The sequence below is a fragment of the Oncorhynchus gorbuscha genome, linkage group LG15, assembly GCF_021184085.1.
Source record: "Oncorhynchus gorbuscha isolate QuinsamMale2020 ecotype Even-year linkage group LG15, OgorEven_v1.0, whole genome shotgun sequence".
Classification (NCBI taxonomy): Eukaryota; Metazoa; Chordata; class Actinopteri; order Salmoniformes; family Salmonidae; genus Oncorhynchus; species Oncorhynchus gorbuscha.
In genome coordinates this window covers 68,096,864-68,111,941 of record NC_060187.1, presented here as the reverse complement: position 1 = coordinate 68,111,941, position 15,078 = coordinate 68,096,864, and the positions used below count along the sequence as shown (strand labels likewise).

The following is a 15,078-nucleotide window of genomic DNA, read 5'->3' as shown; positions in this document are numbered from 1 at the left end:
CCACAATATGCTAATAACTATGGTATAGACACACACTATAAGTGATGGACTACAGTGAATTCAAATGTTGGCTGTGGATTGCTAATAGTATAATTACTCATCTGTTTATTTACAGGGCTGGTCACAGATTACAGGGTAAGCTGAATGGTTATCTATTATCATTATATTCTGTCTATGTGTAAGCGTGATGCCGGATGTCATATCAAAGGAGTTCATTCTGTTTGCTCCACTAACCCTAACCCACTTATCCACCTCTGCCTCACCCTATCTCCCCCTCTACCTCACACTACCGCACCCTCTACCTCATCCTATCTCCCCCTCTACCTCCCCCTACCTCACCCTATCTCCCCCTCTACCTCACCCTACCGCACCCTCTACCTGCCCCTACCTCACCCTCTACCTCCCCCTATCTCCCCCTCTACCTCACCCTCTCTACCTCACCCTCTCTCCCCCTCTACCTCCCCCTACCTCCCCCTATCTCCCCCTCTACCTCCCCCTACCTCAACCTCTCTCCCCTCTACCTCACACTACCTCACCCTCTACCCCCTCTACCTCACACTACCTCACCCTCTACCTCCCCCTACCTCACCCTCTCTCCCCCTCTACCTCACACTACCTCACCCTCTCTCCCCCTCTACCCCACACTACCTCACCCTCTACCTCACCCTCTCTCCCCCTCTACCTCACACTACCTCACCCTCTACCTCCCCCTACCTCACCCTCTCTCCCCCTCTACCTCACACTACCTCACCCTCTCTCCCCCTCTACCCCACACTACCTCACCCTCTCTCCCCCTCTACCTCACACTACCTCACCCTCTCTCCCCCTCTACCCCACACTACCTCACAGCACTGGCAGATTCCACTGGGCCGAAGGTTCCGCTCTCTCAAGATGTGGTTTGTGTTCCGGATGTATGGGGTCAAAGGCATTCAGGACTACATCCGTAAGGTAACAGCAAAGCAGAGAAACAGCTTTGGTTCCCTTCCCTTCCTCTGTCTGTCAATCAAATCAGCCTGGTCTGTGTCTATCTAGTTCTATCAGTAAATGAAGCAGCAGCAACAACACATAAGGCCTCTAGCCATACACTGAGGCATACTGCATTCATCTACTGTCTATATTAGATAGAACAACTCCAGTAAAGCATGTTTGTAATCAATCATATGTAGGCTACAGTTGTCTTTTTACAAAACAGTGCTATTCAACAAGTTGACCATTGACTACTGTAGGTCATATGAAATGTCTCTGTATGGGTCCTCTTGGTACAGCAGCATGCAGTTTCTGAATAGACATACAAACAGTAAATTAATTATAGTGGACACACACGGACCATTAAACCTCATAGTGGTGGTGACCTACTGGCTGGGAATGAGGAAGTGTAGTGGTCAGCTAATAATCACAGTTAGGACCAGAGTTTTGGCCTCATTAATGGCTGAGTTGGCATTGGAGTTATTACTAATAGTCCTGTCCTGGCTGTTCTCACTCAGACTTTGGTTACAAATACTGTACATCATGATGTACTACTGTGTAATTGTGATTACATGCAATGATGAACGTTTCAATTCTCATTAAGCATTCAATGCCACACACAGATTAGTGAATGAATGACATGTTTGATCCTGTGGTGAATAAGAGTTTGAACAGGGTGAGCTGGAATAGGACATGGTATTTAGCTTGGAGGTTCCCCTCCAAGGAAGGTTGGACAGTTTGACGACTATTTCATGGTTATTTTCTTCAGATTTCCGGGCGTCTTTGTACAAACATAAAAGTACATACTGACCTAGCCCAAAGGCCAGCAGATGGCGATATTGAGTTGTTTCATTTCATCATCCGAAGGGAATCTATGCAACCGGCTATACATTCGTATCCCCTGTGGACTGGTTCGTACATAAAACATTCTCCATTCAGGCTGCAAAGGCATCGATTTGCTTCTTAATTTGATATAATGTTGAGAAGGCATAACAAAACGGAGGATATAAGCATACTTACTTTATGGAACACCGTTTCCCACCACCATGCTAGTGGCTAATTGCAATTCCCGGATGTTGTGTATCGCGTTCAGCCAATCAGGTTGCAGCCTACTGTTGTTTACCATTGGTCTGAACGCTGTACGCAATGTCAGGAAGAAGCATTAGCCACCATTTTGTTGCCACTAAATCAAGTTAAAAAGGAAATGCAGCCTGAATGGAGATTGTTTTATGTACTAACCGGTCCACGGGGATACAAATATATAGCCGGCTGCATACTGTAGATCATCTTTGGACAGTCACAATCTGCCAGCCTTTGGGCTAATACTGACCTCTCTATGACTAGATTCATTGTCAAAGAGCTTGTGCTTTTCATTTCCGTACTACAACTGAGACATATCTGGTTCCATGGGCATACTAAACAACAATGCATTTTCTGTTAGATTCAGAGAGTTGTATGGATAGGGCTATGTGCTTTAATGTTCTTCTAGTATTTTCACATGTCTAACAGTTGTCATCACATTAACCCTTTGATTGGGAATGGAGCCTTTCTCCAGGGTAAATGAACATGAAAGACAATGTAGCTACAATTTATGGTTTCAGCATTTGCTGAAGGTATATTACAACAGCCAGCTAGCTAGCTGCTGTAAGGACACCACCCTATAGGAAAAATAATTCATTCAAATTAAGATACTAGGGTGCCACCTAGTGTGCATATCAAGAAGTTCACCTTAACGCATTTCCATCAGCACCACCTCAGACTTCAGTGGAAGGCTGTCTGAGTATGAATGAATGACTGTGTCTCTGCCTTCACAGCATGTGGAGTTGGCCAAAGAGTTTGAGAGCCTGGTTCGCGCTGACCAACGCTTTGAGATCAGCGCAGACGTTGTCTTGGGGCTGGTCTGCTTTAGACTAAAGGTAAAGACAATTCAGCCAACTGTGAATGTTAGTTCAGCACATGATCATCAAACATTCATAAACGTTCGGAAACTATCTTTGGACTGGAATAGACTAAAATGATTTATCGTTAGGTCTATGGTATAGTATAGTTTTAGTTCACATTACCGGCATACATTTTTTAAATGTTTTTTAAAAAGTATTTGACTATTGTTACATCCTAAATGGCACACTATTCCCTATATACTGCACAACTTTTTTTTTTACCAGAGCCCAATGGGATATATAGGTAATAGGGTGCACTATATAGGGAATAGGATGCTATTTGGGAGGCAAACTATCTTACCTTTCCTCCTAAAAGGGCTCCAACGAGGTGAACGAGACCTTGCTGAAGAGGATCAACAATGGCAGGAAGATCCACCTGGTGCCGTGCCTGCTGTCTGGTCAGTTTGTGCTGCGCTTCGCCGTCTGCGCCCGCACTACCGAGTCACGTCACATCCGCGAGGCCTGGCGACTCATCACACAGCTGGCCGAAGAGGTCATGCAGGAGCTGCCCTACTGACCATCCACATGGACTAGACAGGCTGGGTTGGACCAGGAGCTGTAAGTAATCAAGTATTTCAGAGTAAGAGTGCAGGTCTAGGATCAGGTCCCCCCCCCCTGTCCATTCATTAAAATATAAAATACTAAATTGATCCTAGAAGCGGACCTTAGATCAGCACTCCTACTCTGAGATGCTTGATGAATAAGGGCCCTAACCCCACCTGACCATGGATGGTATTCAAAAAGTGTCTCAGAGTAGGAGTGTCCATGTTATCTTATTTCTTGTGAAGTAAAAGGCTAAAGTGATCCTAGTTCAGCACTCCTACTCTGAGATGCTTGATGAATACAGGTCTGGATCTCACTCAATGGAGGCTGCTGAAGGGAGGACGGCTCATAATAATGGCTGAAACGGAGCGACTGGAATGGCATCAAACCATGTGTTTGATACCATTCCACCGATTCCGCTCCAGTCATTACCACAAGCCCATCCTCCCTAATTGAGGTGGCACCAACCTCCTGTGATCTCACGACATCAGCATACTGTAACTGCAGCCCTTTCTCTTTGCTGTCTCATCCCATGTGTGTATTTATATGTGTGGTTGTATGTGAATCAGTGAATTTGTGTTGGTGAGTGTGAATAAATTCAAGGTGCGTATGTGAGTGAAGCAAATCATATCCAGATGTTAAGGTTTTGCCTCATAGGTTACTGTAGTGTAGGGTTTACTGACAATACTCAAGCATGTGTTCTATGTAAAAACAGACTGACTGAGTTCTGCTCTGACTCCACACCAGTATGCTAAATGAGAGAGGCCAGGCTAGAGACGGGCACCACTCCCCTCAGGGCTCTGTGTATGCCCCACCTGCTCCTACAACCCCTCTCCACCCTCACCTACCCTGCCATGTCCCTTCTCAACCAACTGTTCATCCAAATCACTTTAGAGAAGGGTCAGCATGCTAAAAATACAGGCAAGGACTTAGTATGTGGGGCTTTATCCTGCCTGAGGTTTATCCAGGCTCTGGTCACTCAGCTGTGTTTACCTGCTCTAGTGGAGTGATTAGTAGAGGTATTCAATTCAGTACAACATTATTTATCCCCTTAGGGGCATATTGATTTAAACATTGGGATATTGTAGGTCCCTAAAACAAGATTATGCACATTATACATATTCACAATTCAAAACATTTAAGAGTCAGAAAACATTGTATGGTTTGGCACCATTATACAGTAAGTAGAGATAGAAACAGTTAGTATCCCACAAGGTTTAAGCTGTTCACTGTTTTCATGAAGCCAAAAAAATTAACAGCATGTTGAGATTTTGCCAAAGAGAGAAACAGGTATCTTATACCAGAGACACAGGTATCTTATACCAGAGACACAGGTATCGTATACAAGAGACACAGGTATCGAATACAAGAGACACAGGTATCTTATACAAGAGACACGGGAATCTTATACCAGAGACACAGGTATCTTATACCAGAAAAACAGGTATCTTATACCAGAGACACAGGTATCTTATACAAGAGACACAGGTATCTTATACAAGAGACACAGGAATCTTATACCAGAGACACAGGTATCTTATACCAGAAAAACAGGTATCTTATACCAGAGACACAGGTATCTTATACCAGAGACACAGGTATCTTATACAAGAGACACAGGTATCTTATACCAGATAAATGGGTAGCCTATATCAGAGTTGTGGCCATTACCATTTCAATTCAGTCAATTCTGAAAGTAAACTAAAATTCTAATTCCAAAATGTTCTCATAGAGAAACATTGAGCAAAAATGTTTAACTCCCTAATCGACTGAATAGAAAAGGAATTGAGCCCAACCCTGTTGCATAAGCAGTTTTGTCCTGAACATCATAATAACCCATGAGACACATAAGAGCTCTTATGGGAGCATCAGTTAAAACACTTACTGTAAGCTTTTGCCCTGCATGAATAAAATATACAGACAACAGTTAATGTCTCAGTTGATCTGAAGAGACACAAAAACAATATGTACCTAGCTTCACTTAATGCCCTCAGCAGTAGCAGTGAGCCAAGGAGGAATTGACTTGAGAGGGTCTCTCCTTAAGAAGGTAATATGAATGTGTTTCAAATGTGTACTCTACTGTATGCACATCATATGATGGTTATGTTGGGCTGTTGGATAAACAAACCAGTTTAAATGAGATTAGACCTTTAAGCTGCGATTCCCAGCATGTCATGGAGTCACTCAAAATAAATTAACTAAGTAATCGAGAGATAAAATATCCCTGTCCCTGGTTTGATTCACAAGTCAAGTGTGCCTTTTGAATGAGGGATGGAGGGGTGTGTGTGTGTAGAATATGTGTAGTTGTGTCTTTTTGTCTCTTTTGTGTCTGTGTTTTCTTGATATAACCAGCAGTGGGCTGACTGCTTCAGTCTCACACTGGGGGGAAATTGTATTGTTAACTTGATCATCTCTTACCTGGCGATAAGGTGGTAGTGCAATGTTTTTTGAAGGAGGAAAACCTTAAGCATAGCTATATTTTATATGCTTTGAGTGGCTTTGTGGCTTCCTGCTACTGATCTGCCTCGTGGCATCATTGTACTGTCCTCTTTACACAACCAAATAAATGTGTTGCGATGTGTATTTGAGTATGTCATACTTTCACATTGGATTGGAAAGGTCCATTGGCACCCACAAATGATTATGTATGATTAGCCTATTTAAAACTAAATCCGCACTATCAAAATCACACCATTTCAAATACAATATTTAGGAGTTTTGGTAAGATGCCCTGGTAAACCACTAGATGGCTGCATTGTCCTAGTCCAGCGAAGGTTGGAGCAGTAAAACCACAGATAGAACAATGAGACCAGCAATTCACCGGATGTATAAATGTGAAGCATCTGCTTGGCGTTTCCACTCACTACGGAATATAATAGTGAGAGGAAGCCCACTGGCCGGCCGTGGGAGGAGATGGAACGAGATTAATTTTGTGCGACATTCTGCACATTATCAAATATTAATTTGATTTCAATACAGTTTTATGTTCCCAAAACTAGAATGTGTTATGGACAGAGTGGACTAAATTGTTTAGAAGGAATGCAAAGGTTGAATTGAGTTATTGGACAAGCGCACTTCACAGAGGAGACGATCTGGAAATATGCAGACGCATGCGCGAACGAGCCAATAGGATCTCACTAGCTCGTGCTCGGCTCTGCCTACCTCCTTACTTGTTCGGCCCACTATAACTAATTTGTTCCCATTGAAAAAGACAGGCGGTGGTCTATCTTGGTTTAGTTATAAAAATCTTTGGTAAAACCTTCAGCTAAAAAGCCTAACATACCAATTCTGCATCCGTATTGGCACCATATTCCCTATATAGTATTGCACTAAATAGGGAATGGGTGTAATTTTGGATGTACACACAGGTTCCAAACAGGCCCACCAGGGGAGCCCAACAACCAGATCTGGTCTGTATTGAAAAGCAGCTCTGGGATCTGTCACAAACAAGTGCCAGTACCTTATTCAATGTGCAGGGGTACTGGAGTTGTTGAGGTGGGTTTATACATAAAAAGTGACTGGTAGTAGGAGTATAGAAATAATTATGGTAGTATACTAATGATAATATATACAGTGCCTTTGGAGAGTATTCAGACCCCTTGAAGTTATAGCCTTATTCTAAAATTAATTAAATAAACACATTTTCTCAGCAATCTACACACAATACCCCAAAATGACAAAGAGAAAACTGGTTTTTGAAAATGTTGCAAATGTATAAAAAAATAAAATAAAACAGAAATACCTTATTTACACAAGTATTCAGACCCTTTGCTATGTTGCATCCAGTTGCATCCTGTTTCCATCTATCATCCTTGAGATGTTTCTACAACTTGATTGGAGTCCACCTGTGGTACATTTAATTGATTGAACATGACTTGGAAAGACACACACCTTTCTATATAAGGTCACAGTTGACACTGCATGTCAGAGCAAAGACCAAGCCATGAGGTCGAAGGAATTGTCCGTATAGCTCAAGATTGTGTTGAGGCACAGATCTGGGGAAGGGTACCAAAACATTTCTGCAGCATTGAATGTCCCCACCTTCATTCTTAAATGGAAGAAATTTGGAACAACCAAAGCTCTTCCTAGAGCTGGATGCCTGGCCAAACTGAGCATTCAGGGGAGAAGGACCTTGGTCAGGGAGGTGACCAAGAACCCGATGGTTGCTCTGACAGAGCTCCAGAGTTCCTCTGTGGAGATGGGAGACCCTTCCAGAAGGGCAACCATCTCTGCAGCACTCCACCAAACAGACCTTATGGTAGATTGGCCAGACGGAAGCCACTCCTCAGTAAAAGGCACATGACAGTCCGCTTGGAGTTTGACAAAAGGCACCTAAAGACTCTCAGACCATGAGAAACAAGATTCTCTGGTCTGACGAAACCAAGATTGAACTCTTTGGCTTGAATGCATAGCATTACGTCTGGAGAAAACCTGGCACCATACCTATGGAGAAGAATGGTGGTGGCAGCATCATGCTGTGAAGGTGTTTTTCAGTGGCAGTGACTGGGAGACTAGTCAGGATCAAGGCAAAGATGAACGGAGCAAAGTACAGAGAGATCCTTGATGAAAACCAGTTCCAGAGCGCTCAGGACTTCAGACTGAGGCAAAGGTTCACCTTCAACTGGACAACGACTCTAAGCACACTGCCACGACAATGCAAGAGTTGCTTTGGGACAAGTCTCTGAATGTCCTTGAGTGGCCCAGCCAGAGCCCAGACTTGAACCCGATCGAACATCTCTGGAGAGACCTGAAGATAGCTGTGCAACAATGCTCCCCATCCAAACTGGCAGAGCATGAGAGGATCTGCAGAGAAGAATGGGATAAACTCCTCAAATGCAGGTGTGCCAAGCTTATAGCATCATACCCAAGAAGACTCAATGCTGTAAACGTTGCCAAAGGTGCTTCAACAAAGTACTGAGTAAAGGGTCTGAATACTCATGTAAATGTGATATTTCAGTTTATTTTATTTTATATAAATTAGAAAAAAAATTCAAGCTGTTTTTGCTTTGTCATTATGGGGTATTGTGTGTAGATTGAGGGGGGAAATTATTTAATTGATTTTAGAATAAGGTTGCAACCTAACAAAATGTGGAAAAAGTCAAGGGGTCTGAATACTTTCTGAAGGCACTGTACTTGTAAACAGGAGTAATGCTGACTAGTAGCAGGATAAATAGATACATGGTAATGGCAATCAATAATCAAAGAATGGCAGTGTAATGCTGGTAAAAAATTGAATCAATAATAATTTCAGAAACAATGTAGGTGTAAGGAGGTGAAAAAGTGTCAGTTATCTGTGAGGGTATATGTGTGCGTGCGCGTGTGAGTAGGAGTGACAGTGAAGGTGTGTGTTTGAGTGGGTAGAGACCTGTGGATGGGCATAGAGTCAGTGTGGATAGTCTGTGTGAGAGGGAGAGCACAGTAATTATTAGCCATTTAACAGTCTTATGGCCTGGGGATAGAAGCTGTTTAGGAGCCTTGATGCACCGTTACCGCCTGCCAGACGGGAGCATGGAGAACAGTCCATGTCTAGGTTGACTGGAGTCTTTTGCAATTTATCGGGCCTTTCTCAGACACCGCCTGGCATGTACTGTACATTCTGGATGGCTGGGAGCTCGCCCACACTGATGCTCTGGGCCGTCCGCACCACCCTCTGCCTTTCGGTTGAGGGTGGTACAGTTGCCATACCAGACGGTGATACAACCAGTCAGGATGCTCTTTAATGTAGTCCATGATCAGCTCCTTGGTCTTAATGACGTTGAGAGAGAGTTTATTGTCCTGGCACCACACTGCCAGGTTTATGACCTCCGCCCTTAGTGAAACAGGAAGCCCATGTTGTGCGCAGGAAACTAAACTGCAAGTGATAGATGCAGATGTAAGTTACACACAGCCAGCATCCACAAAGTTGTATAAAAAAACTGTTCTCAATCCCAAATCTCCCCCTAATCCAGCGTTGTCATTTCCCTATTAGACATTGTTAATTGGTAGTAGACTAGATAGATAATGTGTTTCGACACTGTCACAGACCCGACTGGGAAATCGTTGCAAGTCATAAGAAGCAAATCTAATTTACAGTCATAGCTATATCGGAGAACCAGCGTATCCTGTTTCAGAGCTTGCGTGTAATGCTTGTGTTGAACTGTGCTTTGATTGCTGTAGTACCACATTGAAATGAGATTAGCACAAAGTGCCCCAGTCATTTAATGCTAATGAAGGTTAGTATTTCACATCTTTAGATGCAAAGCCTATTACCTATTGTATTATCTAACATCCTTTAAGGAGAAGCTGCTTCAGTAATATATTAGAAGTAAGGCTGAAAGATATACTGCATTATGATGCTGTTATAACAAGAATAATGAACTTGTATAAATAATGATCATAACATGTAATAAAATATTAAACCTGTTAGCATCAAACAGGCTTCACCTCAGGTTTTCAAATGCATCATCTACACATGGGGGACATTAGCAACATACTTTCAGATGACTGATTGTATATAACAGGAGAAAATGGTTCAGATGGGGGTAGATGTCTAGTGGATATCAGACCTAGGTTCAAATAGTATTTGAAATCTTTAAAATACTTATACTTTGTTCGATTGATCTTGCCTGGCACAATGGAATCATTCAAATCAATGGAATAGTCCTGATTTCGCAAACATCTCCTATCTGGCTATCTCCTATCAGGCAGCCTCAAGCAAACTGTCAAAGTATATGAAATATAAAAAATATTATTTGAACCCATATCTGGTGGATATCATGGATGGAATGTGGGCCTACTCCAAACAGACTGTATTTTCTGAGTCATTCCACATTTCTGAGTAGTTGGGTATTTTATGGAATATACAGTGCCCTTTTCTTGTGATACATTGAACTGCTGGCTATTCAATGCTCCTCTAATAATACTGTCTTTGTATTGGGAGACACAAATAATGTACACACAGCAGAGATGTAACTAACAGTCGCATTTGCCTTACATCATTACATATTTTTCCGGAGTTAGTAAGGTAACCTAACTTAGATAGATTTGAATTCAGCGATTCTGTCCCATAGCCTGGTATTGTATAGTGTTCCACTGTTTCAATATCTCATAACGTCATTATGAGAAAATAGCATTTTTCAGAAAGACTAATTTGACACCTTAAATGTTGTTCTAGACTGAATTAACTCAGTTTGTTAGAGGCCATTTTAATGGCCGTAGTCTCATAATTCATTGATAGTTGATTCCTAGTGCTGCCGGCCACAGAGAGACCAGATATGATCTGTCTCTTCTCTAATGATCCTCTTTGATTAGCTTATCCTTCTGTTTTCTTTTGTGGCTCCTGACAGTCACCCAACCGAGGATCCAAAGAGATTTCTGTTCTAATTGATCAGGCCACAAGCAAGACCACATACTATTCACGCTAGTGTCTTCTCCGAATGGGGAGTTTAGTGCTCTCTGAGTACATTGAGTTCAATGTCATTCATTTTTGGGTCTATTCCTCTGTGGATTTCAGATGTTGTAACGCAGTGTTAATGTAGCGAGGTGGATGCCGATGAACTGAGATAGAAGAATTTGAATAAAAAGGTCAACGGAAAGCCCTGTTACGAAAACAATGCATGGAGCATTTTGTAGTTGCAATGCGATCTAAGCAGATATGTTCCAAAAGGTCAATCACAGATGTTCTCAATAGATATTGTTGCAATGTACGTTGCATTTCAGTGCGCAAAGTTGCATTGTTTACTGCAGGCCTTTTCTGTAGGTAGAGCTTGTAACTCCTCTTGAGGCAAGACAACGCTTCAGTTTGGGTTACCATTTTGAAAAATTATGATAAAACAACTGCAAAAAATGTCTCTACTGTCACAGTGAAAGATGAACACACACACACACACACACACACACACACACACACACACACACACACACACACACACACACACACACACACACACACACACACACACACACACACACACACACACACACACACACACACACACACACACACACACACACACACACACACACTCCATCAATTTGCGTTGCCAACTGAATTAAAGTTCACAATCTAAAAGACTGATGTTCGCAGGAGCTATTGTTTGTGTGCAGAGCTATGAAGACAGACATCTTCAGTCAGTATAGGAGATAGTTTGCTAGCTTTCCTGCGTCTTCCTCCTAAATCTAATTGTAAGGGGCTGCCTTTCCGCTTTCCTCAGACAAATGGGTGTCAGATCACACTCCCAGTAGCTAAAAATACCCCAGTAAATCTCTCTGCGTGATGAATCACAAATCAAATTCAGTTTGATCATCGCCCCTTGCTTTGTATTGTATTCACCCTTGGACCACACAGGAGTCTAGTGGATTTCAATGCAGGCAGCAGTAGTCTAGTTAGCTGTCTTTGTGTGGTACTTCCGGCACTGCATACTGTTACTGTAGGCTATCAAAGGAAGCCTGTCCAGCCTGCCCTTCTGAGTGCTGTTTGAGGTTTATTTGTCCATTTATCTGTACAGCTGACTACAGCAGCATATGCAGCCTCCCTAATGACAGGTCCTTTCTCATGTGGTCTGTGCATTTCCCAGAAGATAAGCCCCACATCATAACGCAGGTGCCAAAATACTGGACAAATGGACTGTAGACAGTTGCAACTGTTTTTTTAAATGTTCAAATGAGAATAGAGTAGAAAAAAATAAGAAACTTGAAATACCCTGTCCATCAACCAACCAAGGAAGAAACTCAAGCCTTTGCACAGGCATGTTAGCAATAGCATGACTGGGAGGCAGCCCAGCTGCTCTCATTACAAATCCGGTAGTTTTTGTGTGGTAATTTGTTAGTGCCGCATTATGTGGTAATGTTTGTGGTAATGGTAAACTGTGTGGTAGCTGTGTACCACTGGTATTTTGTCCAGTGGTAACTGAAACAATAACAATGAGTTTAAACCAATAAAACCTATTGACATAATGTCATTAAAATCAGATGGAAAAAAAACATTTCTATGTTTTGTAGCAAAAAACCTAGAGAAAGATAAGTGTTTCCACTGACATCATCAACCAATTAGTAGGCAATTAGTAGGCAATGCCTACTCACAATTGGTGAAAATCACACAATGCACACCGATTATGTTTTTGGAAGACATCTTCCTCTATCATTTTAACTACAAAACATAGAAATGCACCATTTTGACATATGTTTATGTTCTGGTGGTGGTGGATGTGGTGAATATGAAATTGAACAATTATTAAGTTTCCCTTTAACAATGCGAGGCTGCTCTCTGAATTCATGCATCATATCCTGCCATTGTTCCCTTGAGCAAGGCACTTAACCCCATCACAAAGTAATATAACTGCACTGTTAGTTAGGCTACTGTATAAAACACGTGGTCAACCCTCCATCAGGAGCGCTACTCCTGCTTTGATCCAACCCTGAAACACACCCAAGTCTGTTAATCAAGGCCCTTTTGAGCAGATCATTTTTTTGGAATGTGGTGTGTTACCGGGAGGCTGTATCACAATTTCAGGTGAACAAAAGAAAGTATATACCAGCGTTGGCCAACCTTGTTCCACTGATCCCTGATCTCCTGGGTGAGCAGACTTCTATTCCAGCTCAGCAATAGAACACTTGATTATCAACCCATTAGGTTCCACAAGTTGAATCAGGTCTGTTAGTGCTGGGCTGGAACAGAAGCCTGCACACCCAGCAGACATCCTGGAGTAGGGTTGACCTGCTCCAGTTGTAATAGGGTTATACATTGTGTCACTTTTAACTGTATATAGCATTTTGTAACATACAATCTTAGAATAAAAGTTGCTATCTAGAACCTAAAAGGGTTCTTCCTCTGTCCCCATAGGAGAACCCTTTGAAGAACCCTTTTTGGTTCCAGGTAGAACCCTTTTGGGTTCAATGTAGAACCATTTCCACAGAGGGTTATACATGGAACCCAAAAGGGTTCTACTATGGGGACAGCAGAAGAACCCTTTAGGAACCCCTTTTTTTCTATGAGTGTAGGTATACATATAACCCGGTAAACAAGGATATAGCCTTAGTCTCTTGGGACATTCATTGGGACCTCTTCATCTGAAGAATTTCATACTGTAGCTCTCCGTATCTGAGGACAGAAAACATCACAAAGAAAAAGGCTTCATTATACAAAAATTAGACGGGCACTGAATATTATATTGCTATTATCTCTCTGTCCTAATAGTTTCCCTTACTAAGGACTGGAACTGGAGAATCATTTCACAGTGTCCTCCCAGGAAATGACCTGCCTATCCAGTAGCCTACTCTCTCCCTTTTCTGACAGCTGGAGCTGCAGTCCTTTCACCCTCTTCCATGGCATCTGCGTTGCATTTGTGGCTTGTGGTTTTACCTTACAATTCTAAGAACATCAAGTTAGCTAGCTAATAGGAAGTTAGCGAGCTGATGATACTTAATTTACTTAGCTCCACAGTAAAGTTAGCTAGCTAGCAGCTCATACACAGTGGCCTATCTGTTTGCTTTACTTTCTCTATCAGGATATTACAGCATTGGTTCTACTGTACACTCTTAACAGTAAAGGTGCCTGGAAGAAACTTTTGTAGTTAAAAATTGCCACATCAGTGGAACCTTTCCAGGTCAAAAAGGTTCCACGAGGAACCACTCTGAGAAGGGTCTTCAAGGAACCTCTGTGTAAAAGTACAAACCCCAAGCTTTTTGTGTTGGGAGAGATTAAATGTTTAACCTTTTTAATAATATATTGTAGAGGCGGTAGCCTATCAGAAGATTGGAGGCATAGCTTTCAGGTAATTACTTTTGGCCAGCCGTTAGAGTAAATGCCATTCCTGTTCATCATGTTAAGCTTGTACACGGCAAATGTCTATCCTTGAATATTTATACATTATACATATTCCAATATAATATTAATAAGGTTGCTGATTACATATTGTCTTAAAATGGTAATTATTCCAATTTAAGGATTTGCATAAGCTCTTGATGAATTCATACATCCTAGTAAGCCTCAATGAATCTACAAAACTGTCAGTGTTCAACCTCAACATGCAATGACAATACAACAGAACAGATGAACAGGAATGCAATTTACCAGAAAATGTCTATTTGTAAGCCACGATCCTAATAAGCCACGCCTCCAGTCCAGGGTTCCTCCAGGAATCATTTGCTTCAGGAACCCATCAACCAACCAAAGGTGCAAATATGATCAAGTGACTAGCAATTGTTCCTTGAGGAACTCCATGGGGTTCCTTGAGGATCTCCAGGGTTCCTCGAGTCACCACAAATTTTAAGAGTGTACTGTACTGTATGTTAAATAGGCTGGGTTGATTCACCTCACCTGTGTCGGATGGTAAAACTTAACTCTCTACAGTTTACCCGATATTGGGTCGAACCCTATCTAATGCTCCATGCATTGTTCTCTTCACTGGGCTTTCCGTAGACCTTTGCAATAAGTCCTCTGCCGATCAACTGTAAATATTTAACTCAGGTCGTTATTGCAAAAGAGAATGTGTTCTCAGTGACTTACCTAGTTAAATAAAGCCTGTTGTGTGGTAGATTATCTCTATTGTCTATTTCTCCTAATATAAGTTCAACAAACATCCCACCGCTTTCTTGATATTGGTCTTCTCAGATGGGAGGGGCCTCTGTTGGGTGTTGCTGGCCTGCGCTT

General features: G+C 42.1%; 1 protein-coding gene across 1 annotated transcript in view; it reads left to right on the top strand.

The window, feature by feature from the left end:
- LOC123997861 (aromatic-L-amino-acid decarboxylase-like) overlaps positions 1-6,030 on the top strand; it is a 32,013-nt gene extending 25,983 nt beyond the window's left edge. Inside the window, exons 11-14 of the mRNA XM_046302482.1 lie at positions 116-135; positions 850-948; positions 2,781-2,882; positions 3,223-6,030. Of these exons, the coding sequence (XP_046158438.1) occupies positions 116-135; positions 850-948; positions 2,781-2,882; positions 3,223-3,423 (422 nt within the window). The 3' untranslated portion in view covers positions 3,424-6,030. The remainder of the gene's footprint in view (positions 1-115; positions 136-849; positions 949-2,780; positions 2,883-3,222) is intronic.
- Positions 6,031-15,078: the final 9,048 nt, after the last annotated feature.